At 37.9% G+C, this 26,453-nt stretch overlaps 1 protein-coding gene across 4 annotated transcripts in view; it reads left to right on the forward strand.

The window, feature by feature from the left end:
- The window catches only part of LOC105228551 (dystrophin, isoforms A/C/F/G/H), a 363,859-nt gene that overhangs the window by 119,958 nt on the left and 217,448 nt on the right, over window positions 1–26,453 (forward strand). For all 4 annotated transcript variants that reach the window (XM_049447467.1, XM_049447469.1, XM_049447468.1 and 1 more), the window contains exons 16-21: window positions 11,666–11,734; window positions 12,681–12,771; window positions 12,829–12,949; window positions 13,026–13,159; window positions 13,801–13,894; window positions 13,966–14,046. In XM_049447467.1, the coding sequence (XP_049303424.1) occupies window positions 11,666–11,734; window positions 12,681–12,771; window positions 12,829–12,949; window positions 13,026–13,159; window positions 13,801–13,894; window positions 13,966–14,046 (590 nt within the window). The remainder of the gene's footprint in view (window positions 1–11,665; window positions 11,735–12,680; window positions 12,772–12,828; window positions 12,950–13,025; window positions 13,160–13,800; window positions 13,895–13,965; window positions 14,047–26,453) is intronic.

Genomic DNA, 26,453 nt, shown 5'->3' on the forward strand with positions numbered 1-26,453 from the left:
ACCATTTAATATGCTATACACCAATTGGTGGTAAAAGTTCCCTGCTAGTTGCGTTATTACATAAACCTGAATTTGATTACCATTCCAATTATCATTACCATTACCAATATAAATACCCATACCAAAATCGCATTCCAACAAAATAGGGAAGTTCTATATTTTTGACACTTATTTTTGTCATTATAATTACATTTGCCATTACTATTACCATTACTATTACCATTGCCATTACCACTACCATTACCATTACCATTACCATTACCATTACCATTATAATATGCTATGCTCCAATTGCCCGTTGAAGTTGCCTTAAAGTTGCTTTATCATTTGAACCTGAATTTGAAATCGCAGCATTATTCACCACAGTTGACAGCTGTCTGCTTTGCACTGGAGCCACCCCAAAATGGCGCTCTTAAAACGCCACGCTTTCGGAGCGCCGCTCAGTGAACCACACACGAGTGGGTGGTCGAACTGCCAATGTTAAAGGGCAGGTGGGCTCTGCAGAGCACATCGCTACATATGATAATCAGTTTTAAGGAAAATTTCATGTTGAATTCGGCTGCAGACGGTCATTCGTGATTTTTAACTGCGTACAAACGGTTGTGATTTTAATAGGCATCCTCCGCGAGCGATATACATGCACTTTACTGCTTTAGCGTTAGTAAAGCAAGAATATCAATTCCCATTCAATAAAGTAAATATTGTGCTATTAAAGAAAAAAATAAAAATAATTCAGTGAAAACTTTAAGAAGTTCCCGAAAGTTTTCCAAATTTGGCAGCCAAGCGAATTTCTGTGAAAACCCTAGCAAAAAGTAAATGTAAAGGAAAATCATTTGTGAAGCATACGCGCACAAACACACCGACCAAAAAGTAGAGAAAAACTACGCGGTGAAAGAAAAAGAATACGAAGAAAGCGAGAAAAAGTGAGAAACAACTTGAGCAGGCAACAAAAACCAGAGGCGATTGTGAGTGAGCAAAGCCAAAGCCTACGCCTGGCGGTGTCCTAGAGTTGTTTATACTCACTTGTGTCTGTGGTGGCGGACGCGCTGCAGCGCATGTGTGCGTGTGTGTGTGAGTGTTTGTCTTGAATATGCCTACAATGGTGTAGCGTTAATCAATACCAGCAGGGTGGTGCGCTCGGGAAAGCCGCTGCAAGCGATATCGTGCCTCGCAAGCCACCACCACAGCACGCATGTTGCACACACTCGCATAGCGAAACATGAAAGCCGGCTACATTGTGCCAGCAGGCAAGCAGTCTGCCAATAAGCCAGTGTAGCAAGCAGCGCGTGGTGTGTGTGTGTGTGTTCGCTGTGGAAAAGCGCTTAAGAAGCAATTAAATTTAGGTGGCATTAGAAAAGTGCATGCATTAATTGAAGTGATTGAGCACAGTGTAACAAAGCGGCTGTTTCGAAAAGTGTGTCAGAAAATATGTGAAAAAACAAAGTGCAGCCTACTTTAAGGCGCATGGGTTTAAGTTCATTGTATACACATGTAAGAGTCCGTTAAGCTGTCATGCGTGCTTGTGTGCGGTAAAGGTGGTAAACGACCATGAAAATTCGCTGAATTTAAGTGAAGAATAAACAACGCGAGTGCCGCTTTCATTAACTGCGAGAACGGAAAGACTGCGTTGTGATAAAAATAGAACCAAAAATATTTAAAAAATCAAAAAAAAAAAAATAACAAAACCAACAATAACAGTAGCAAAAATGAAAGCTACTACAATAAATGAGCAACAACAATAACTGAAAGCAGCAGTAGACAGTTGAATGGCAACGAGTGTAGTTGACGACCTTCGTGCGGTTTATATCGGTGTTTGTGTGCCTGCACTCATTTGCCTACATCCCTAGTCACTATCTCGGTGCACCACAAGCAACAGCGTCTAACAAAAACTTACAAAAAAAACTGGCAGTGCTGCATACTTTTGGGCGTCACAACCTTGCAAAATATGTAGATAAAACGCCATCACTTTGGCTGTTTGCCTGCGCCACTCACTCATTTACGGAATTATTTGCACAAATTGAAAGCATTTGCATTTTCTTTGTGTTACGATATGCCCACGCGCGTGTGTGTGTGTGTGTGTGTTTGTTGCACTTGTCATGCCTGCCGCAATCCAATAGGTTTGGATTGTTTATTTGAGTTGTGGCAATGAAAATACAAATAAATTTTCAATTAAATTCGAGTGCATAAATATGAGTAACTCTTAATGGAAAATGGTGGATTCAAGTAGAGTAAATAAGTATACGAATATGAAGCTTTGAATAAGGAGTCGTAGACTATGGGTTTGTCTCTCAGCGAACTTATTTGCTACAATTTTTCTAGAAAAAAATGTTTTCTGTTCCCAAAAAATTCAAAAATTGGTTCAATTGACCATCAGTACCGAACCACTGTAGAAAAACAAAATACTGTAAGCAAATATTATTTAGAAGTCTTTGAGATAATAAATTGTACGTAAGGTATAGTAAATGGGTATGACTCTGGTACTTATTTTTCGCTTTAAGGAGAATTGTTGAACTAAACTTAATTTTATAGAACCAGTACGCCGTTGTAATATATGCCCGAAGATTGTCAGCTGAGGTTTACTTACATGAAATAAATTTGATTAAGCAGAGTTTTAACTTACTTTGCTGGAAAATGTCACGCTCTTGACTCTACAGTTGCTTTTTTTACAATTCCTAAGCTAAACACGAGTAAAAAATTTGAAGACCTCGAAGAGATAGTTTCGAAATGCTATAATTGGGCATCAAAATATTCCAATGATGTTGAAAATGTTAGAGTGTAATTTCAACTCTCTCTTTTCTTCTGGAAAACCTGCCTCTTTGTTATCTCCTTATAGCTCTCTCTTCCTCTTGCTCAGCTTAATTCTTGGCATATTGATATAAAAAGGCACAGCATAGTCACATTAATTCGGCCAAATACTCTAACATAACACGCGTTCTTGACTGAATCCTTCTTCTGTGTGTCTAACTTGATTTCCAAATTTTTCCAAGACATGTATGAGACTGCAGACAAGATCTTCAGTTTCTTAAAATATATACAATTGCTAAGCAGTGAATGCGATATGTCATATATTTCGTTATGTCTAAGTCGAAGTTAGTCTTCTTCGAGCCTTTCTCAGCTTTTATTTACTAGTTCCTCTTGCATACTTGCCAGTTGCAGAGATTATAGTTGCTTAAGATACAAAAACACTAATGGGAGCAATTGGTATAATATTATAATGCATAAATCGCATAAACTGGTCTAATTAAAATGAAATATCTCTTTGCAAAAATCTGATAAAATCAATGCATGTGAAATACAGCACTATATATACTGAATTTCAGTAAAATATGTTACATATTTTACTAACAAGAAAGTTCTTAAGTTAGTTGTAAATGAGAAGTCACTGTATCAAGTATATTAGAGCTAGGGTAACGTCTGCACCGATTGCATTACTTTTTGGTATTACTCAGTTAAGCTTGAGAACATGCTTCAATGCAATTTTAAGAAGAAAACTCACACACTGATGCATGTATTACATTAGGCATAAAGTATGCGAAACTAAACAACATCAATATAAGAGATAACCATAGTAAAATAAATTCTTTTCGAAAAATTCGTTTTTTTGTTATGAAAATTGTACCTTTCGACAGTGATGCATTGAATTATAACGACCCTTAAACTTCTCGATACCGTCTTTCTAGTACGATTTGTTTTTTATTCAAAAAATATGCATCGTTTTTAGCGATCCCCTCTTCATTCGACATAAATATCTTCCCAGCGTGCTTCTTTTGAGATCTGAGATCTAAAAACAGTCGTTAAGGGCCAGATCTGGAGAATACGATGAATGCGGTAGCAATTCAAAGCCCAAAATCATATATTTTTGCCATCGTTAAAGTCAATTTCTAGATTAGCGGAGCGATTCACGTTTAATGTATTCAACTGACTCCAAAGGTATTGTCCGAAGCGGTCACATGGAGCTAAATTGGGCGCGTACGGTGGTTGCGGCACGAAATCTCACGAAGAATCAATGCAGTATGCGAAGGTGCATTATCTGTGTGCAAAAACCAAGAGTTGTCAGCCTTCATTTCCGATCTCATTTTACAAATAGTTTCGCGCAAACGAGGCATAATGCTCAAATAGCATTCCTTGTTGACAGTTGAGCCAGTCGGAAGGAATTCAGACTGCGCCACACCTCGACATTCGAAGAAAACTGTCAACATAACCTTGATTTTTGATCTACTTTGACCTAGTTTTTTTCGGTTTTGGCTCACATTTGCCATGATATCCACTGAATTCAAGACTCATCACCAGTAGTAATACGTTTCATGATATCCTGGCAGCCGAAAAGCATTGTTCCACAGACATTAACGCGACGTTGTTTTCCAAAAAAATGGTGATTTTGAAACCAATCGTGTTTTCACTATTCTTAGACCCAAATGATCTTTCAAAATAGGTTTCACTGCTCCTTCCGATATTCCCACGACTCCAGTAAGATCTCAGATTGTTTATCGTCGACTCTCAATCATCAATTCCTTTATTGTATTGTCGTGTTGATCATCAGTTGATGTTGATGGCCGTTCTGGACGTGGTCACCGTCAATGCGTTTTCGACCCTCTTTGAATAATTTGTACCAATTCGAAACACTTGCTCACGACAATTATCACCGAAGGCCTCTACAAATATGCTGAATGTTTAGGCACCAGAAATTTGATTCCGCAAACAAAATTTAATGTAATGCAGTATGCGAAGGTGCATTCTTCTTTGTTGAATAATTTCACAGTTTGGTAGCAGGAAAGCATTCTCTCGCACATTTCAGTAATATTACGTTATATAGCATACCCTAAAGGCAGTATTATTGTAAAAATTATCTTCGACACCTTTATAGATTCTTTATTTAAATAGTGAAAAAACCATATGGAATTTGAATTTGCCATATATGAGAAGTGGGCGTAGTTTTAGTCGTCCATTTTTGCTTTTAAAACATAGGATTTCAGCTAAAAGTGGGTGTAGCTACGCCATTTATCCAATTTAATAATCGGATTCTATAAAGTTCTTTCGTATCATCTCGGGTGAGAAATTTTATGTCTGGTATGCCTTTATAGTGTGTTATTGCACTTTTAAATGGTGCGAATATGCTATTGAATGGGAGTGGACGAGATTTTCATCTGATTTAATCCATTTTAACTGCCATCACCACTACTATCTTAATCCACCACCACTAATCTTGGGTAGCATAATGAATTAAAAATTTTTTTTTTTGATCCAAAAAGTACTAGGTGTACTACTTATGAGCCAAGAAAAGAGCACGTTTTTCAAAATAGTAGCTACGATGTAGGAATTCAAGTAGGCTTCTCGTATTTCCGCCCGACTTCTTCAAATTTGAAAATAAAAAGAAGTCACACGGAGCGACATCGTGGTTTCACGTAGACCTCACTGCTACTGTAAATCTCATAATGATGGCGAACTTTGGGGTATCACTTAATATAAAATCTTGTTATGCACTTGTCAGAAGCCATTATATTCAAATATTTCCCCCCTTAAACCTTATAGAACATGCCCAAAAACCTGATACATATTTGCAAAGCGAAGCTGTAACAGCATTTCCGCCTTTAGAGATTGCAAATACTATGTACCATTTTGCGAGAGATTTGCCAGACTAAGCTGTTGAAATCTCACTGTTTACTCGCCAGAAATCTAACCAATTCATATACTTTCAAGTTTAAATGGCCTGAAAGAAGGCTTAAGAAAATTGTTTGCTATTTATTTGAACAAAAAAATAAAAGAATTTCCGCCATAAAGCAAAATTATCGCTCCTCAACGCACAAGTTTAGTTAATGCAATAACCGCGTGCAAACTTCAAGAAACTTTTCATATTTCGCACGAAAAGTACGCTTTTGTTGAACTTCCCCTCGAGATTGGTCAATACATACTTCACATTGGCCTTGCCCGCTATAAAATACCCATTAAAGCCCCCCAGCAGGCGCAGGCACACAAATATCCACACACCCTGCACACACACACACACACATGCTAGGGGAAGGCTTACAAAAGCTAGCTGGAAAATAAATATGCTTGTGTGTGTGCTTTAGAACTTTATTTTTGTATTTTTTGTAATAAAAAACAAGCCTACTTTGCGGCGCCGTGGCATTATTTGCTTAAGCTACCGCATAAAGTGGTAAACATAAAGCAACAATGCGACCGGCATTTAATTGCAACGCAAGCGGCGAGTGAGTGAAGAGAAGGTGCAACAGCGAGTGCATACAAAACTATTGGGTGGTGGTATGAAAGTTGCATAACAACAACAATAATAGCGGTTGCTGGCTATTGCGCGCAGGTAGAGTGTTTACAACAACACGCAGTGCTGCAACGAAGTCCATTGAGTATAAAATACTAAAATACTACAAAACTGCTTGCTCACGCTATTGTTGTTGTTGTGCCTGTAAACAAGCCCCGTTACTTTACGCACAAACACACAGCTCCAGCGACGCAGCGCTTGCATGTGGGTATGTATACAGAAAGAGTAAAGGGTTGAGCATGCTTTTGGGCGCAGCGGTGTGTGTGTGTGCACCAAAGGCCGGTTGTGAAGTTTGTATGTGTAAATGCTGATGAATCGCTAGATAAAGGTTGCTTTTGTATACGAAGTAGGTGTGGTTGCTGGGTGTTGGGTCCTGTAGGTGCCGGTGTGTGGACGCAGGACATCAGCTGCGAGCCCCACCGGCCTCCTCCTGGCCATTTTGATATTGTAGTTTGTAAATATACAGGAGCATGGCATTTTTTGCTTGTGGCAAGGCTGCAACATGCAGTTTTTGTGTTGAAACTGAAGCGCCCAGGGGGAAGAGCGCAGGATAGCGCCGTTTGTTGGGAGAGAATTCAAGCGCAATGTGCCGGAATTGGTGTAGCATAGCTAAAGGTGTACATGTAGAGGATGAGAATGTGGTGCATGAAGAAATTTGAATACATTTTCACATATAGGCATGAAGAGAGAGATAAATGAGCGGGACGTGTGGTGCAAAGTGCTTAACAAAATAACTGTAATTTAAAGTTTGTCTAAGAAAAAATTTGAGGCAGTCTGAATTGCGTATACACTACGCTGCCAGCCAAAAAGTATGCTATAAAAAATTGTAATGAAGCCGGCTGAGAGCGTTAGCGTGTGTTGAGTGTGGTGAGAAATTAAAGTTGGCATGGTGAAGAGTAATAAGTGAGAGTAGTAAAGAGAGATTACTCGATTTGAGCGCAAAGAGAGAAGAGCGCGGTTGTGAGTGAGAGTGACTAGGAGAGGCACCGAGTGAGTGAGAGGCAAACGAAACTCGCAATTGGGCCAACCACTGAGCGCAGTGCGTGGCACGCGACATTTCATTGTTGGCTTTTGCAATTAACTTGTTATTGTTGTTGCTTTTGTCACCGGTTTTACGCCAATGTTTGTTTATTTTCACTTTATTGTCGTTTTTGTTTGACATAAACGGTTGTAATATTTGCGCAAAGCAGGAGAAATACAAATTGAAAGAAAATAAACAAATAATAAAAACAACAAATAAAAATAAATGAAAACACAAAAAACGTGAAGCAAGGTGTCAGTTTACCGTGAGATAATATTGTTGAACGAGCGATGTGTGCGAGCTCCTAATGTATGCTTAGAAAGCGCCACACATAAAATTAAAGTAAACGAAATAACAACAACTCCGGTTAAAGTAAAACTGAAAGCGTTTTCTAAACACAATAAAACAAACACTTTAAATGAGAAGCATCAGCACCGAAGCGCACAAAGTTAAGTTTAGTTAAGTGAGCAACAAGGATAAACAAGCGGCAAAAACCGTGCAACAAATTTGACTATCAGCTAACGGAAACGCACAACGCCACAATCAACATTTAAAGCACAACACCAACGATATGAGTGCTAAGCCGCCACCCGCCGCTAATGCGGACACTGAGAGTCCTAAAATGGCGCCTGAGATACCGCGCCTCACTTCGGAGCTCGCCGCACAGGCCGCCATACGCGCACAGCAAATACTACGCAAGCAAGCCTCACAGGAGGAGCAGAGCAACTGCAACGCACCCACCATGCACTTGCCACCGAAGCCGTTAGGCGCCGTGCCACCACCACTGCCACCGCAGCACAACAAGCCGGTACCAGCTATACCGGCACGCGCTGCCGACCGTGCGCCACCGCCGGAGATACCGCCAAAACGGCATAGTCTTAAGAGCTTACCAGACGGCTTTCCGCTGCCGCCGCCCGGCCGCCAACCGCCGCCACTGCCCAGGAAACCTGCCTCCGCGCAGAGCTCCGCACAAAATAGCGCACAAAACTCGCCACTCACCGGTTTAAAGTTCAAAGATCGTCCACCATTGCCACCAGAGAAGCCAATTGATGTGCTGAAGCGCAGCTCAAACCCTTTCGATCCGCCATTGCTGTTGTCGGGCAGCAATGAAGCGCTGCCAAAATCGGCAGTGCCATCACCGGCACCCACACGCGCCAGCGAGGCAAAGAAAGCGGCCGCTGCCGCCGCTGCCGCCGCCGCCGCAGCTGCTGCAACAAATTCCTCCGCCTCCAGCACGCGTCTATCACCTACGGAAGACTTCGGTTCGGAGGATGCATTGCGGGGCATAGAGAGCGGACTACGTAATATGGAACGCGCCATGCAAGAACAAATGAATCTGCGTTCAATGGAGGCAGCAGCAGCCGCTGCTGCAGTGGCAGCACAGCAAAATAATTTCGATTTGAGTTTTAAGGCCGGTTTAGGTGGCAACACTGGCATACGCCATCCACTAAATAATCTCAATTTGCGCGGCCCAGCCGGCGGCTTGCCACCATATGAACGCAATCTGTCGCTGGACGAGACTAGCGCACGCGATTTGGGTCTACTGCAGCAAAATCCGGCTGTGGCTGCTGTGGCCGCTGCCGCACGACAATCATTCGAGGAGTTGAAGCAGCTGCGCTCACAGCAGTTGCAGGGCTCTGCGACTGCGCTCAATCAAAGCGCCGAACACAATGCTATGCGCTCTACGATTGAACACCACATGCGCTCCTTGGACCGCAATCTACCGTTGGAGCTGCAATACAGTCGTCATCGCGTGCAAGCATCGCAGGACTTTAGCAAGTCGAATATGATTGGTGTAGGTGGCGGTGCAGGGTCTGCCGGTACTGGTAGTGGCTCCGGCAATTTAGGTGGTGGAAGTGGTGGTGGTGGCGCTTCAGTTGGAAATGGTGGCGTTGGTGGTGGTGGTCCACCGATGCCCTTGACCAGTGAATTTCGTGAGCAAATACGTCAGCAGCTGCTTGGTAATGTGCCGGGCAATGTGATGCATAACACTGGTTTAACGCCGGGCTCGGCAGCGGCCGCTGCTTTGCTGCAACATCAAGCGCAGTCGCGAGCTGCAGCTGCTGCCGCTGCAGCAGCGGCCGCCGCTCAAGCAGCCGGTGGCTTGACTCGCGAGGAGATACGTATGCGGCGACGTTCGTCTCACGATGAGACTCAGATCGTGCAAAATGCCAGCGGCGGGATTGCGGGTAGGAGATTATTTCGTAGATAAATTTTAAAGTAAAAATAAAACAAAAGCGTCTTATTTGTGCTTTATTTTTCCTATTGGTATTACTTTTATGCTACATATATATGTTTTTTAAATGCTTTAGTTTACGAAATTGATTTTATTTCCTATTATTTGATTGTTAGTCTCATCCCTTTGATTTTTCAAATTCTTTCTCAATTGTAGCCAATATCGATTATAGCTTTAATATATACATACATGTATAATATTCTCTCTTAAGAAGCTTCTGCTGGCTATGTAAACTCACGAATCCAAAAAAACAAATTCTACGCCAATATTAATCCAACCGGTCTAAAAGCAAACGAAATCAGCAGATTGAAGGCATTTCGGCTCATAATAACTACGTCAAAATTTTTACAATTGCTTCAAAATCTGTAGAAAATGAAGTAATGATTCAGAAACCAATTTGCAGGGACAGCTTTAGTTCCGATCGACTCTCATTTTATTGATCTAACGTTTTAAGTCTAAGTTTTCGGTGAAACCTTCATCTCAGTTCTTACTTACTTTTATGGGGACAGAAACTTTATTCTACACTTTCCTTGGTTCACATTAGGAGGCTATAGTTCTAAGCAATTATTTCCAGGAAGAAACTACTAGTAGTTCAGGGAAATATTTCCAACGCGGGATCAGTTTGCAATTTCTTGAGAGTTTAATATCCAATTGGTGATGCGAACAATGAGTCCATGCCACATGAGGCGGCTCAGCTTTTGTTGAAAATAGAGATTGTCCGGGTCGATTTAATCAAATTCCGCGAAATAAAAACCCCACCAATCGGTCAATTTTTGGGTTTACTTAACCCCACGAGTATTTGACTCACCGCTTATTCGAGAAGGTGATTTTACGGAGAACATGAATTCGCATAATAATATTGTAAAATTTCCAACCATATACGCATTACTTCAGGGTGGCGATCCATTTTCCAATTAAGAGATTTACATCTGCTCACTTGCGTCCACGTTCCGCTTTTTGCTCGTTGCAGAATTACTGCGAGTTTCTGGAAAATTTCCCAGTTTGCTTCGCGATCCCGCATGACGCTGTTTAAATTGTCTGCGGTTTTTCGACCAACCAGGTCTCCTGCAGCGGAGCGCTCTTGTGCATTCAAAGAATGTGTATTCACCATCGTCTTCTGTGGCGTTGTTGTTTAGGCATGACGGCTCTTCGACCTTTCACATTCTGTGAAGGCTTGTCCATAAGATTAGGTCTTTTATTGGGCTGATCGCCTATCTGCCGCGACATTCGTTCTCCCATCTTCGTTGTCATGTTGTTATTATATCGTTCTTTATTTGTTCATTTGCGCTCTTGTTATTTTCGGATATTTTGTTTAGCTCCCACAGCTTTTTGCTATCGTATGCCATAAGGTCAATTGGGGCATTGCCTGGGGCCCATATGTTGGTCATTAATGTGCTAATTTGAGAGGTGATTTTCGCTGTCTTTCTTGCAACAACCTTGATTTATACGCCGAAGGTTAGTCTGGGGTCCAGTATCTTTTTAAACAATGCTTTTTGTATCCTTAGAATATCCGTAGTAGGGGGTTTTAAAGTTTTTTCAACAGCATCGATCATATCCAGCCATCTAGCGCTGTTGAAGCAGTTTCGGACATCCTAGAGTTGATTTACCGGGTCTAAAGCCGTGTTATCTACGTAGAGTCCTCCAGCTTCGTTGATAGACGCTTTGAGTCTGGGTTTAAGTAGTCTTTCATAAAGCTTTCCTCCTGTGTCAAGCATGCATAGTGGACGGTATGTTGATGGCAAGTTGGTAAACGAAGAATTAAGTAAGGTTAATTATCTAATACAATCAATTAATTTGCTAAATTAATGAGTATTTAATGAGTAAAGTGCTTGAAGTGAACATTATCGAAATTTTAAACTTTTTAATTGGTTTATGTAGAGATATTTGGTAACTTTGTTTGAAGAACTGGACACAAATTTCAAAACAGTTAGTAATGGTGAATTGGCAATTAAATAAAATTGACTAATTGTCAATTAGCTATAGAGTTAAGGTATTCCTAATTGAGAATACGATAATTGTCTCTTACTAGGCTTAATTACCATAAGAACTAAGTTTGCAGTTATCGCTGTCCGTTTGAACATTTTTTTCAGATTCAAAATTAAAAATAATTTTTTATTCTTTATCCCTTACATAGAATTAAAGCAATTTTCGCTTGCGCCTCATTGCGCAGCTGATTTGGATTATATGCGTTGTTGTTTGAAAGGTAAAGCTAATGGGCAATCAAATTATAAAATCAATTTAACCGAATCAAGTTCTGAAAGGACAACAAAATTTAACAAAACAATATAAATGTCGTTGATTAATACCAAGCCAGCTAACCTAAGCAAATGCAATAACTAAAATAGCTAACACAGCACAAACTAAATTCAATAAATAAATTTAAACAAATAAAATATATTTAAAAAATAATACTTAAAAATCGATACTCTGCTGAATTTGTACACTAAACACAAAACTCATTAATTGCAAGAACCTCGTGGTGTTTCCTTACTTTCCAAGCCCTGGCCATAAAAATATATTTATCTAAACAGGTTTCAAGAATATGTCTATAACTATTATTGTTAAGTAAATTTGCATGATTGTTCGGTGAAATCATTTACCCTGGGAAGCACACTTGGCAAGGTTCTTAAAAATAAATAATGAATGTGCATATCTGCAATACTTTAGTGGGAAGCACTTTATAGGGTGAAATCTTTGAGGAACTAATAACTAAATCTTCATTATGCTAGTATAATAAAGTAAGTGAAAGCTCTCAGGTTTTTGATAATATAAATAAAATATTGTTTTAATAGTCTAATAAATAGTAAAAGCAACAAAAGCAATAATACATTATAGAAACAATAACAACAAGTTTTCACCTGCTCCTTTGTGAAAGAAAGCTTTGAAAACAAGCGCAGCTTAATTTGTCTAAAACTAAGGTTTCACTTACGTAACTTCACTGAAATGAGCTTTAATGCCGAAAGTTGGTGAAAGCTTCACACCATATATATTTATTTTATTTTTTATGTACTCACCTGTGTTGTAATTTGTAATAATTTTTTAAATAATCACAATAACATATAAACCAGTTATTTGGTTAAGCAACTTAATTTGCATCAAAAGCTTTTCTAATCTTCAATTTTTTTTCTGTTTACGCTATTAATCTATAGTTACACGCTTACGCGAACACTGGGATGACACGTCACAGTGTGTGATGCAGCGCGCCGCCCAACTGAAGAACATGCTCGGCGATTCACAGCGGTGAGTGAGGCGATGAAATGTGCTTGAACTAATTTTAATTAATACAAAAACTTTCAGCTATGAAACCAAGCGCTTGGAGCTGGAAAAGTGGCTGGCACGTATGGAGGCACGCGCCGAACGTATGGGCAGTGTCGCGACCACCGCCGATGTTTTGGAAGCGCAACAAAAGGAGCAAAAGGTGAGTGCCGGGCAGTGAGTTTATGCAATTTAAAAGTATTTTTATTTATTTTTCTTTTTTTTACTCTTCGATAAAGTCCTTCCACGCCGAGTTGCATCAGAATAAGCAACAATTTGAGCTCTTCAACGCTTTGACGCAAAAATTGATTGCTGTTTATCCATCAGATGACACTACGCGCATCAAGAAGATGACGGAAGCTATTAATCAAAGGTGAGTTTGATTCGCAAAAAATGTTGGCTCAGAGATAATTAAGCGTGAAGTTATGTGAAGATACTCAAGTTCTTTGACTCACACTCAAGTCATGCTTAGAAGCTAATTTTTCATGTTCGTCAGAATAGAGGATATATGGCAGAGGGGAAAACGAACTGTTATAAAGTTTACTCTTCTGCACATTTTACTGTCTTTGGCACCTCGTACTGGTAGAGTGCCTATTACTACTGAACATCTCTTAGTATTGCGGATCATTAACAATGGCATTTGTGATCTTGATAGACTTCTAGACAGTACTTGAGGTTCTTATTGAGCAACACTAAGTGGAGCTGTAGACTTCTAACCAAATTACTGCAATATGTCTTATGACTTTGATAACAAAAATGTCTCTCAATATATGACAGTTTTCAAAATAATTAACTTTATGTATGCGTCGCTTTCTTCTCTTTATTATTATGTGCTATTTTTTACAAAAAGGTTATAAAAATGTAACTGATTGAAAGACAAGTTGCACTTCACTTAAGCCTTCGTTTCTGTAAAGATTACGCTTTGCTCAATCGCACCACAATTCGAGATACCCTATTATAATATTTTATACAATATATATGATAAGTAACATATCAAACACTTTCTTTATTCAGATATTCTAACCTAAACAATGGCGTCATCAATCGTGGCAAGCAACTACACGCCGCTGTGCACAGTCTTCAGTCGTTCGATCGCGCCATGGATCAAGTATGTGCCTTGTAAAACCTCTGCTTTTATATTTTTAATATTGACTTATACTTTCTTTCTAATTTCCCAAGTTCCTCGCTTTTCTCTCCGAGTCTGAATCACTCTGCGAGAGCGCCGAAGCTGAAATTGATCGAAATCCTCTAATGTTTAAGGTAAGTGGAGACATTTTAATTTCTTTATAAAATAAGTGTGCTTGCTGCCTTCATATAATCTATATACATATGTATGTGTACAAACATTTGACGATAACCTCAACTGTCACGGTATATAATTAATTTTGTTTGGAAATTGATTTATATATGTAAATCTTATGCAATGGTGACTTATAGAGTACGTGGGGATTGCTGTATGACCAATAACGCATGTTTTGCTTATTGACGAAGCCATTCAAGTGGTTGCTCAGCCCAATTCACGAACGTACGACGTTTTGGTGGTCAAGCGGTTTCAGTTCTTCCGTCAATTTAATCCTGTAAGGATGTAGACCAAGATGTTTTCGCAACGCAACGCGACGTCACAGAGATGCCCAACACTTGACAACCACGTGTCGGAGACTGATTTGGGTCTACCTCAATTGATGCGCTGGCGGCAGCAATATTCTCGCCACTACGGGCACCTCTTTGTCTCACTGGCATGAGAAAATTTTGTACTATGCCTATGGATTAAAATTTTTCCACCAGACGCTTAATTTTTCATGTGATAAGACGATTATGATGACCATAAATTTGATGTAGCGCTCTTAAAGTTCAAGCCACTGACTCTGAATGTTGCTAATAAATTTTAATAATTTCGACTCGTCGTTGATTCGATTCGATTTCCGACACCATTCAATACATACATATCCGTTTGTATAGTCTAAACTAAAATATTAGTTAGAAGCATAAGGTTAATTAATTAAGCGTTAATTGTGTCAATTATATATAAATATCCAGAAATTTGTGTCAATATAAGCGCTGAGGACTTTATTTAATGAAATATTCTCATTTGTAGCAGGGGTTTGAAAGAGTGCTCATTACTTCTGGCAATGAACTAATTGTCTTTGGTTAGAGAATCAACTACTTTATTAAATTAGTGAACTGTTTGAAACGCTAATGACATATTTTGTATTTATTTCAATAAATTTTCAATTTTTTTATGTGGATTTGAACACAAATTTGCTCATTTACTTAATTTAGAAGTCGTTTGAAATATTTAATTTCATTATTTTTTTAGCACGTGAGTTGTATCTCATTACGAGAACCAAATGTTGATTGCTTATAAATCGATTTCTTTACGATAGTCGAATACCTAGGATTCACATGGTCGTTTCGAAAATCTGATAATCTAAACTTTAACCATTTTAAACGATAACACTTTAATTTTTGCTGTGCTAATTGGGCTCAATTATGCAACTTTATTAAACTCAATATTTTCTCATTAAAGATACCTGAATGAAATTTATTATATTTTTGTATTCTTATTTGCATACTAACCTCGTCAATTACCATTAAATTTATTTGACTCACACATTTTAAACATCACAAGCGAAGTGCCTGACATTGAGCTAATTATTAACACTATTTATTTACCAACAAATTTTCCAAAATAAACAAAAAACCCAATTTGTTTACGAAAACATTTCGAGCAGACAAATTCAGCATTTGTTTATTTATTTTGTGGTCTCCCGCCAACAGACGAGTTCATTGCGCCCATCAGCGACCGCATTACACTTGTCTGTTTCCGAAAGCGTTGTCGTACAAGGCATAATGATCAATTAAAATTTTTGTTATCAAATTGCACTTGAAAATCCATAAAACTTAGCGCGAGCGGCAAGCAGACCGACGTGGGCATATGTTTTTCTTCAACGACAACAACAACAGCAATGAACTTTACGTTTTCCTCGCTATTGTTGTGAGTGCCAGTCGTTACAATAAAGCGATTTTGGCATGTGACGTTCCAGCAGCGCGATTATCGAAGGCATTACTTTTGATGCTTAAGTATCTACGGTACATTTATACCTCTGGATACAGTCCTTAGTCATACATAGCTGCCGGCACTCACTCTTCTTTATATTTTCGTGCTCTCCGCTCTACGCGGTCTTTATCAATCGCTTGAGTGTGACTATAATTGCATTTGCTTTGATTTCGTGCATTTTTCTTTTGCTCTGCGCTCTTATTTTACTTTTTGTTGCTGTGCTCCGTTTGCACTGAATCAATTAAAATGGAAATGAGCGGGTGAAAAAGTTTGTGATAATAAAAGTTTTGCATCAGCGCATAGACTGGGCATTGGAGCGGCGTGTGTAGAGCGCGTCAGTCTGTTGGCTACTGCGCGCCCACTTGCTTGCTACACTGTTGCATGCAGCTAGCAGCGCCAGTGGGCACTTGAGGCGTCTGGCGCACGCCACAGATGCCACACCGACTGGCGCGCGTACACACAAATACACCAACAGCCTTTGAGGGGTGCGCTGGCGAGGCATTGGCATCCACTTCAAATTAATTACATGATTCCGATTCCTCTGCTTATGCTTTGCTTTCTTTGTTTTGCTTTTGTGCCTGTTTTTCTATTTTTTCCTTAAGCAGAGATTTGAATTTGAATTTCTAAACACTTTGTGCGTAGATGCACGCATTCTCAATTAAATCTGCTTAATTTGAATTGGCGTATCGGTGCCTTTGCTTGAAGCCTCCCAATGCATATTCATGCGAGGAATATTGAACAGTGAAAATACACTGAAGATTCGAATGCATGTGAGCTATATTGAGTTGCAATTTATAGACGGATGGATGTGTGTAGAACTTGTTAGTATTTTTGAGTTGATTAATGCGTCGAAAGGAGCGATCGAAAAGATACCGAACCGGAACGGCTTTACTGGAGCGGTCATGTATTAATTGGTTTCAATACAAAAAAGTTGAATTTGGGAATAAAATGTATATCGCTCTTGATCTACATTTCGTTTAAGGTTTTGAGAAAATTTATTATTGATGATAGAATTTTGGTTACAATGTATTCCTTATTCTGAAAGTAACTTTTACCTTTACTATGACATGGTTTTATGCATTTTAATGCCTTTTAAATGCTTAGAACTGATTTTAGACGCACATATGTACATATGTTTTAAATTAACTTGTTTTTAAATTTGCTCAAAAACTCGGATGTCTTGCTCTTCATCTTGAGAAATGTTTAATCTCCGCACTAATTGAAATTATTTCCATACACACGGGTATAAATAAACAACTTCATTCAATTTCTTATTTTGATCTTGAAAGTTTTTTTCTCAGTTGGAGGTTGTTTATTTGTTGGAATCGCCAACATAGGACCACTGCTGCCATGCAAACTGAACTGAATCACTGAGCGGAATCAAGTCAGTGTATGGAAAACTTTTTAATTTGACAAGATATCTTTAGGAAATTTGGTATAGCCTATTTTCTAAGGCATTGATACACTCTCCCAAGTGATTGTTCAGATTGATAAAACTGCACCTGTGGAGGGTATCAAGTAAGAGCGTAGTCGTGTTAATTTATAATAAAAATGATTTTGTGAAGCTTTCATATTTATATATACATTGTACACAATACATACAAACAATGATGCAATTTGGTCAATAATATGTCCATCACCACAGGCGTCGATAATTGCCTAGCATCTCCGAGGCATGCTTTCTACCAATTTTACAGCGTATTCTAGTGGCAAGGATCTCCAGATCCGACGAATTTCGTAAGACAACTGCTTCTGTTTAATAACGGGTGATTTTTTTGAGGTTAGGATTTTCATGCATTAGTATTTGACAGATCACGTGGGATTTCAGACATGGTGTCAAAGAGAAAGATGCTCAGTATGCTTTGACATTTCATCATGAATAGACTTACTAACGAGCAACGCTTGCAAATCATTGAATTTTATTACCAAAATCAGTGTTCGGTTCGAAATGTGTTTCGCGCGCGTGTTTTGTTCAGCGATGAGGCTCATTTCTGGTTGAATGGCTACGTAAATAAGCAAAATTGCCGCATTTGGGGTGGAGAGCAACCAGAAGCCGTTGCACTGTTTGGTGTGGTTTGTACGCTGGTGGAATCATTGGACCGTATTTTTTCAAAGATGCTGTTGGACGCAACGTTACGGTGAATGGCGATCGCTATCGTTCGATGCTAACAAACTTTTTGTTGCCAAAAATGGAAGAACTGAACTTGGTTGACGAGCAACGCTTGCAAATCATTGAATTTATTACCAAAATCAGTGTTCGGTTCGAAATGTGTTTATCGACAAATTTTGTTCAGCGATGAGGCTCATTTCTGGTTTGAATGGCTACGTAAATAAGCAAAATTGCCGCATTTGGGGTGAAGAGCAACCAGAAGCCGTTCAAGAACTGCCCATGCATCCCGAAAAATGCACTGTTTTGGTGTGGTTTGTACGCTGGTGGAATCATTGGACCGTATTTTTTCAAAGATGCTGTTGGACGCAACGTTACGGTGAATGGCGATCGCTATCGTTCGATGCTAACAAACTTTTTGTTGCCAAAAATGGAAGAACTGAACTTGGTTGACATGTGGTTTCAACAAGATGGCGCTACATGCCACACAGCTCGCGATTCTATGGCCATTTTGAGGGAAAACTTCGGACAACAATTCATCTCAAGAATGGACCCGTAAGTTGGCCACCCAAGATCATGCGATTTAACGCCTTTAGACTATTTTTTGTGGGGCTACGTCAAGTCTAAAGCCAGCAACTATTCCAGCTTTGGAAGACAACATTTCCGAAGAAATTCGGGCTATTCCGGCCGAAATGCTCGAAAAAGTTGCCCAAAATTGGACTTTCCGAATGGACCACCTAAGACGCAGCCGCGGTCAACATTTAATGAAATTATCTTCAAAAAGTAAATGTCATGAACCAATCTAACGTTTCAAATAAAGAACCGATGAGATTTTGCAAATTTTATGCGTTTTTTTTTTAAAAAAGTTATCAAGCTCTTAAAAAATCACCCTTTATATATGCTCACACATTTTCAATAGGATTTGCATCGGGCGACTGTCCAACCCCAATGTAACGATGCCAGATTGAGTTTTCCATTGAGTACAGAGGATCGTTGTTCTCCTGCAGAATCCAATCTTCATTGATCTCTGATGAACCGTCGTTTGGCAGATGGCAGTAAAGCCTCTTTGTAGGTTTTTATAATTTTCTCGGCATTTAGGTTGTCAGTAAAGGGGTACAAAGTGCCGAATCCCTGCTTTAAGAAGCAGCCCCAAAGATGCACCTTTATTCCATGTTTTACGGTCCGCTGAACAAGCCTACTGGTAGAAGTTGACTAGGCTCGCGTGAGAACAGAATGTGCCCAGTAAAAATTACATTTTCAAAATCTCTATCAATATTTCATGAGCCCAAGCGAGTCGTTTTATCACAAGTTGTTCAGTCAACAGTGGCTTCTTCATTGTGTTGCGCCATTTCAGCTCGTGAGTATGAAGAAGGGTTCGGATAGTTTCATAGGATATATCTAAACCTTTTGCCATTAATTTTGCTTGTTCTTGCCGCACTCATGGCGTTTAAGAGATTCTCTTTCAAAAGATCAACGACAACTGAACCTTTGTTGACAATATTTCCACTTGCAACGGGCGAAAGAAATCCTTGCTGTTTTGCTCCAAAACCTGAATCGAAGTGGGATTGTCCGAAAGGACTTTAGAATTTACACATCCCCACAGGGAGAAATCTAACTGTGTGATATCACACGATCTTGGTGGCCAATCTGAAATTATCTGCTCGCCGAAGTGTTGTCTCAATAAATCCATTGATTGATGCGGTGTGTATGAAGTGGCGCAGTCTTGTTGAAACAGGTGTACCCGAGTTCAGGAGCTTCAATTGCAGACATCAAATAGACAGGGCCTCATCGCCGAAAAAAATTGGCTAGAAAACATCGGATTTTATTGGAATTTAGCCCATAGAGTGTAGCGATTTCGCTTTCGAAAGACGAGCGACTTCAGTTCTTGCACAAATTGTATATTGAACAATTTCGATTTAAGATCTCGACACCGAATGCACCAAGTCGTTCCATACGTCAGTCCGAGTAGCTGCGAACGGCGCCGAATCGACCCACTACGGCCTTCGTGTACACTCTCAACTACGACTACTACATTTTCTTCTCAGCGTGCTGAATGCGGTCTATTTGATCGAATATTATCCAATGATAAATGCTTGATCTCAAGATGGGTGATGGTGTTGCGAATACTACATTCAGTAGGCAGATTACTTTAACAATAAATTGAGCGAAGCGCGCGAAACACATTCTTTACAGAACGAGAAATTTCGTAATAGAGTTGAACGAGTTGTGAACTTTCTTCAGACTTAAGTCTTTCCATGATGAAATTCCAAAAAATACTGTACAAAAATCGCATGACAGCTTGTCACAACTCACGCATGATGAGTCCAAAAAATCTATTGAAAAAAGTACCTCTATTTAGATCACTCGTTATATATGTATATATATGTAATTACTTGAATTCCGATTTAACTTTCTTTTTGCATCTTCAGCTATTTCCCTGCCTTTGATTCTTGCAAGTTGCAAGAGTGTTCGGGTGCACCCGAACTTAGCCCTGCCTTACTTGTTTTATGATTTAACCGAAATTTGGTTTCTAATTATTATTGAAATTGAAATTAGCTTCAACTACAATTTTTTATATTTTTTTCTAATATTTAATATGTTCTGCCATTAAATAAATTTGATTGCTTATTATAATTCGGTTATAAGGAGTTTACTGCACTCCTCATTGACAAATACTAATATTTATGTTATATAATTCAGTGGTTTGGTTGACACAGATTTCATAAATCAATACGCAGCATTTCATAATATTTAATGAGTGCAACGTGCTCGTATTTACTATTATATGTATATATGTACATAAATATGTTTATGAATTATACGCACTCTATGGAATCAACAAGCTCAGATGTGCAACTGCATATACACATACGTCTATATGTGTATGTAGATACGTAAGTTTGTGTTTGTAAATCTGTGTGACCTCATAGTTGAACTAAATAATTGGAAGCATGCGTTCGATTAATACCCCGCTGATTAAGTGGTGTTGACTTCAAGTGAAGCTCATTCATTCCCATTTCTAGTTTATTCTTTTTCTGCTTTTTATGTTTTCATTTACTCTTTATTACTTTCGTTTTTGTTACTTGATTAGAATGCGTGTCATAAAATCTCTTTTTCATTTGACAATCAATTGATTGTTGCAACACTTTACATGCACTTCTGATGACTTTTGAATGGGCTTAGAATTAAAATGGGGCAACCGCAATTATCGAAATTTGTTGTTCTTGTTTTTGTGAACGGCAAAAGTCTGATATATGCATTTGAGGGTTTTGTAGTTCTTCTTATTTGTAGACTTAATAATTAGGGTTTATTGAAAAGCTTTTAAAAGTGTTATTATTGCAGTTATTTGTTGTTATTGTGAAATTTATTTAAAATTAATTGTACTTTAGTGAGTGTTTAGTTGATATAATTTTGATATGCAGTTTCTACTATCGAAATTATTCTATAATTTCTTAGCAAAACCATAGAACTGCCAGAACTTTCTCAGACATTTAGCATTCTTGTCTTACTTTTTGAAATGCATACTAATGGTGTCAAGTTAATCTGAGTGTAAAGACCGTCCTCAGCTCGAAAAGAAGGAAGTTCAATTGTACTGCTAGCTCAAATAAAAGTTCCACTTACATGTTTCGTGGAAAGCACGAAGTATAGTCGTTTTAGAACTCCAAAATTACAATCTATATGTACTGCTGGATACTAGTGTAAAGAAAGTCTTAGCCATGTAGATATATTGGTCTATATGACAGTGCAATGACTCATCAGGCTTAGGCAAGCACAAAGTTGGGTTTAACACACGAGTATATTATCGTATCCAAAGCGATTGGTATTTTATATAATCTAGACATCGTTTGGTCAAAGTTTTGCTGAAATATTTGATCTTACTCATAGAGCTTTCATATCATCAAAATGAAAGAGCCCACTATTTCTAAATTGCTTTTTATACTCTTGCAACTTGTTGCTTTAAATTGCATATAATAGTTTTGTTCAACTAATGGTTATAATCACCTAAAACTAAGCGAGTTAGATTTATAAATGATCAGGGTGATGAATTGGACGATGGGCGTACCACCGCCCACGTTTCGGTGAACTTACATATCTCGGGACCCGCCATATGGATTTCAACCAAGTTTGGTATCTGAGACCTCTCTGACATTCTTATGTTGCAGTGTGAAAATGGGCGCCTCGTCTACTTCCCATATACATAACACAATTTTAACTCCATTACAAACTTCTAGAATGAATTAATATATTAGAATAAATCTTTGCACGAAGCCCGTAAGTACTCATGTAGACCTAGTGCTTATAGTTGACTTTTGATCGAAAATATCTGTAAATGCCTGAGATATATAATTGAAATTCAGGGATAATCCTTCTCTGAAAATGGTATGTAAAAAATGGGTTGAATCGAGGCAACACTTCCATTGGCCTAATTTAAAGATTTTCGAACCTAAAATAAAGATTTTCGAACTTATGTATACCCCTATCCCCTTATAACTAATATGTATTACGCTTTTCGAACAACAGGCTGTCTTTATTCTATATGATTGCTGATTGTATGTGAAGTACCCTAATGAAACATATAGTTTTAGTATGTGGCATGGTAATAATTAATAGCTAAAATCGGGTCGATTTTATGTCGAATATGTCGGTCAGTATATGAGTTATATATGTATAATATAGTATTAGTATATATAAAATAAAATTGACTGGTTGACGTTTTTAACCTTAAGGTATTTCCCTCGCTTTGATTCTTTCAAGTTGCAAGAGTGTATATCCATTGCATCAGAACATAGCCCTTCCTTACTTCTTGAATATGTTTATAATCACAATTGTAAAACCTTTGAATTTTTTCCATTGACCAATATGGTTACAAGCATTACAATTTTATTATAGACTTTCACTTCAGCGCTCCCTCAGACAGGGAACTATCTATTTTACGACGAATTAATGAATACTGCTAATTTGTTCATTTAATCATAAAATTTTCTACTAGAGATATTTTGTTATAATAACAGCATGAGCCATAAAAGACTACCAGGAGCATGTTCAAGCCAATCTGAATTCCAAAAAGTGTTCACACAACTTTAGTCCACTTGATTCAGAATTAACTGCCACAATGCCGTTGAAAGCTCAAATAAAAGCTTAGGCATGAAAAGCCTGCCAGAAAGTTACAGATTTTGAATTAAAGCCACTTTGCCACATAAAATACAATATAAAAAAGCTTTCCTTGTCTAAACAGAAACTTTTGTGTACGCGGTGATATCCTGATAGCTTTTTTCAAGCACGTGAAAGCTTGCTAAAACAGATTTTGCTATTGAGAGCTTTCTTACATCACTTAGCAGTTAACCAAACCATTACGACACAGCTGTTAACTAAGCTCTACAACAGCTGTTTCGAACCTACCGGTATGCTACACCCACGTGATTATCACTTTTGTTTTGTTTCCAGTATTCGCGTGCAGCAGGCAAACGGCAAGTTGACGAAATGTGACAACAACAATGCAATGCTCGCGAAGCTGCACAGCATCACTTGCAAAGCTATTTGCTCGACTGATAGCGTTGCCGAGTGAATCTGTGCACGGGCAGTTACCACAATTCGGCTCCTGTGTGCGCTCAGAGCGCGCCGGAGAGCAAACTCTACACAGCTAAGCTCTTCACGGCACAGCTACCATACATACATATGTACGTTATCAGGTCACAGCAGCCACCGGCCCACCACTAACCGCTAAAAATATATTCCCACCGCCGTGACTACGATTCTAAGCCAAACAAATCGCTTGCTTACAGCTTGCAGTTGCCGCTTTGCCAACTTTTTTGGCATTTTTGGCGCGCTTAGTGCCTTTCGAGGCATCTCTTGCCGGCTTCCGTCCACTCAGCCAGCTGCCAGCTGCTTAGGCAGGCACACGAGCAACTGGCATTGTGTTGTGCCGGTGCGCTGGCGACGACGTGTGTCGGCTGAGTTGCAAGGGTGACACTCGCCTCGTCTTATCGCTGGCAGTAAACACTTACGCCGTTCCCCCAAACACACTGAGAAGTCTCCAAAGAAAGTGTTGTCTATAGTATGTATGTGTGTAACGGTATGCAATGAAGATGAGAAGATGCTGGAGACTCAAGTGGCGCTTCGTATGTGTGTCAGTGTGTGAGCGGAGGTGGAAGTTGCGTACACTTATGGGTTATTATTTGTGTGGGTGTATGTGTGTGTGCATTGCGCTTACACGTCGCCGCCAATTCAACTCGGAAATCAGTTCGTGTTTTGAATTTCTCCGGATCGCATGGCAGCAGCGGAAGATTGCAGCGTGTTGAGCGTACGCGAATGAAAATTCAGAAGAAAATATTTAATTATTCAAAAAAAAAAAAATAGTGAAGCTTGTGTGAAATTAAATTTGAAAAAAGTGAAAGGAAAAAAATTTTATCATAAAAGTTTCAAAAAATAAATCGTATTTTAATTAAAGTGTTAGTATGTGTCTGCCTCTAATATACTTATTTTGTAAAGGGTAATGAAGCATTTATTGGTAAAGCTAGTTCTGATAGACATAAAAGCGGGCAATTCTAGCTGATATGCGTGTTGGAAAGCTAACGATAGTCAGGAAAAATATATATAATATAGTGTAATAGTGACAAAATAATAATATTACGAGTAATGTGCTCCTAATTAAAAAGAGTGTTGCCGCGTGATTCAACAAAAAATATTTTGTCTTTCAATCAAACACATTGAAGGTGCTTAAAAAATAATATTCTAAAAATTACAAAATTTGTACATACATACATACATTACATAAAAAATACATTTATAAAAAATGGCTGAAAAGTGACGCCTGAAGGCTATAAGGTTTACCATAAGAGATTGTTTATGCTTTAAAACAATCTTGAAAAACGAATCGAAACAAATCTTAGTAATTTTAATTATAATATATATACAAAAGAATTATAAAACATTTAAACATCAATAAAATATATTTTTAAAATATTAACAACAAATTAAAACTAGAATACATGTTTTTAATCATAGAACTGTATATGTATATTTGAATATAATTATTATGAAATTTTCAATAATTTTTTAAAATAATAAGAAAAATATTTAATTAAAAGTGAATAATAAGAAAAATTAAAAAGAATAGAGCTCGATTTTTTTTCAAAAATTAATTATTTTTTCTTAATTATTAAAACTGTAAATAAAAAATTAATAAAAATGCCAAAAATAAATTTTAAATTAATAATAAATTTAATAATTAAAATATTTTAATATTTTGTTAAACAAATTTTATATAAAAAATTAATAAATATGTTAAAAACTTAATAAAAAAAATAATAATATTTTAGTAAAAAAATTTTGTATAAAAAAATTATTAGTGTTGAGCACAATAGTTTTAAAAGCAAGAGATTAAACACACATATGCTAAATAAAAAAAAAATTTTAAAAATAAAATTTAATAAAAAATTTCACTCTTGGCAGAAGTAAATAAAAGAAAATTAAATTTTTCATTATTTTTTCTCAAGAGAATATTCTAGTCTAGAAATACAATAAATTTTTATTACATTTTCGAACTCTCACCATGCAGGATTTATTCCACAAGAGCATATTTCAAAATCCGAGATATTGGCATTTCGCTGAGACAGCATTTCACCATTACTATTTTTTGAAAATATTTTTTTCAAAATTTTCGTTGTACTACACAGTGCGATATTATTCTACATTTATAACGTTTTTGGGGTTTCCTATCGCTACGAAGCTTGAAATCGTCAATGTGGTCACGAGCCAATTCTTTCAGACCCTCCTCCCCCTTTTGGATTTAACTAATAATAATGGATGATCAAATTATCAAAAATCATAAAACACAGTCCTGATGCGCTTTCGTTAAATTTAATTGAAATTAAAATTTTCTATGAGGTTTCCATAATAATTTCCACAAAGAAGACATACATATTAATTAAAGATTTAATGATTAAGCTTCAGTTTGTCACGTCTTCTACAATGTGGTTTCACTTTATTGCTAATAAACCCAAACTCTACAAAATCCAGTTCAAACAGTGGCATCTTTCGGCATCGTGTCATCGTGCTTTTAACAAATAACTGTATCTCGAAAAATCAGTGAACCACTATTTATAAAGAATTTATATATTTATAAACCGCTTGAGAATTATAACCTCACTTAGTTATAAGCATAAGAAATAAATGCTTTAAAGCTATTTACAAGTGCCAAGCATCACATGATTTGACTGAAATATATTTGTTTATATAATATTGAACCCCATTTTGCTGCTCCGATTTCATGCCAGCCGAATCAAAACAGAAGAATAAATAAATAAAATCGACATAATTGAAAAATACCTGCTTGCGCCTTTTTGTAGGCTACACAAAAATTTACATACCCGCCGAACCGTTATCGCCGCGCGGCTGCTGCTGAGTCTACACTATCGTTGTTTAATTTCCGCTTTTTACAAATTTCCTTTCCGGTCGCTGTGATTTCCGTTTGTGCACGAAAAATTTGCGCAAACTTTTTTC

This window comes from Bactrocera dorsalis, chromosome 2 (assembly GCF_023373825.1).
Source record: "Bactrocera dorsalis isolate Fly_Bdor chromosome 2, ASM2337382v1, whole genome shotgun sequence".
In the NCBI taxonomy this organism is placed as follows: Eukaryota; Metazoa; Arthropoda; class Insecta; order Diptera; family Tephritidae; genus Bactrocera; species Bactrocera dorsalis.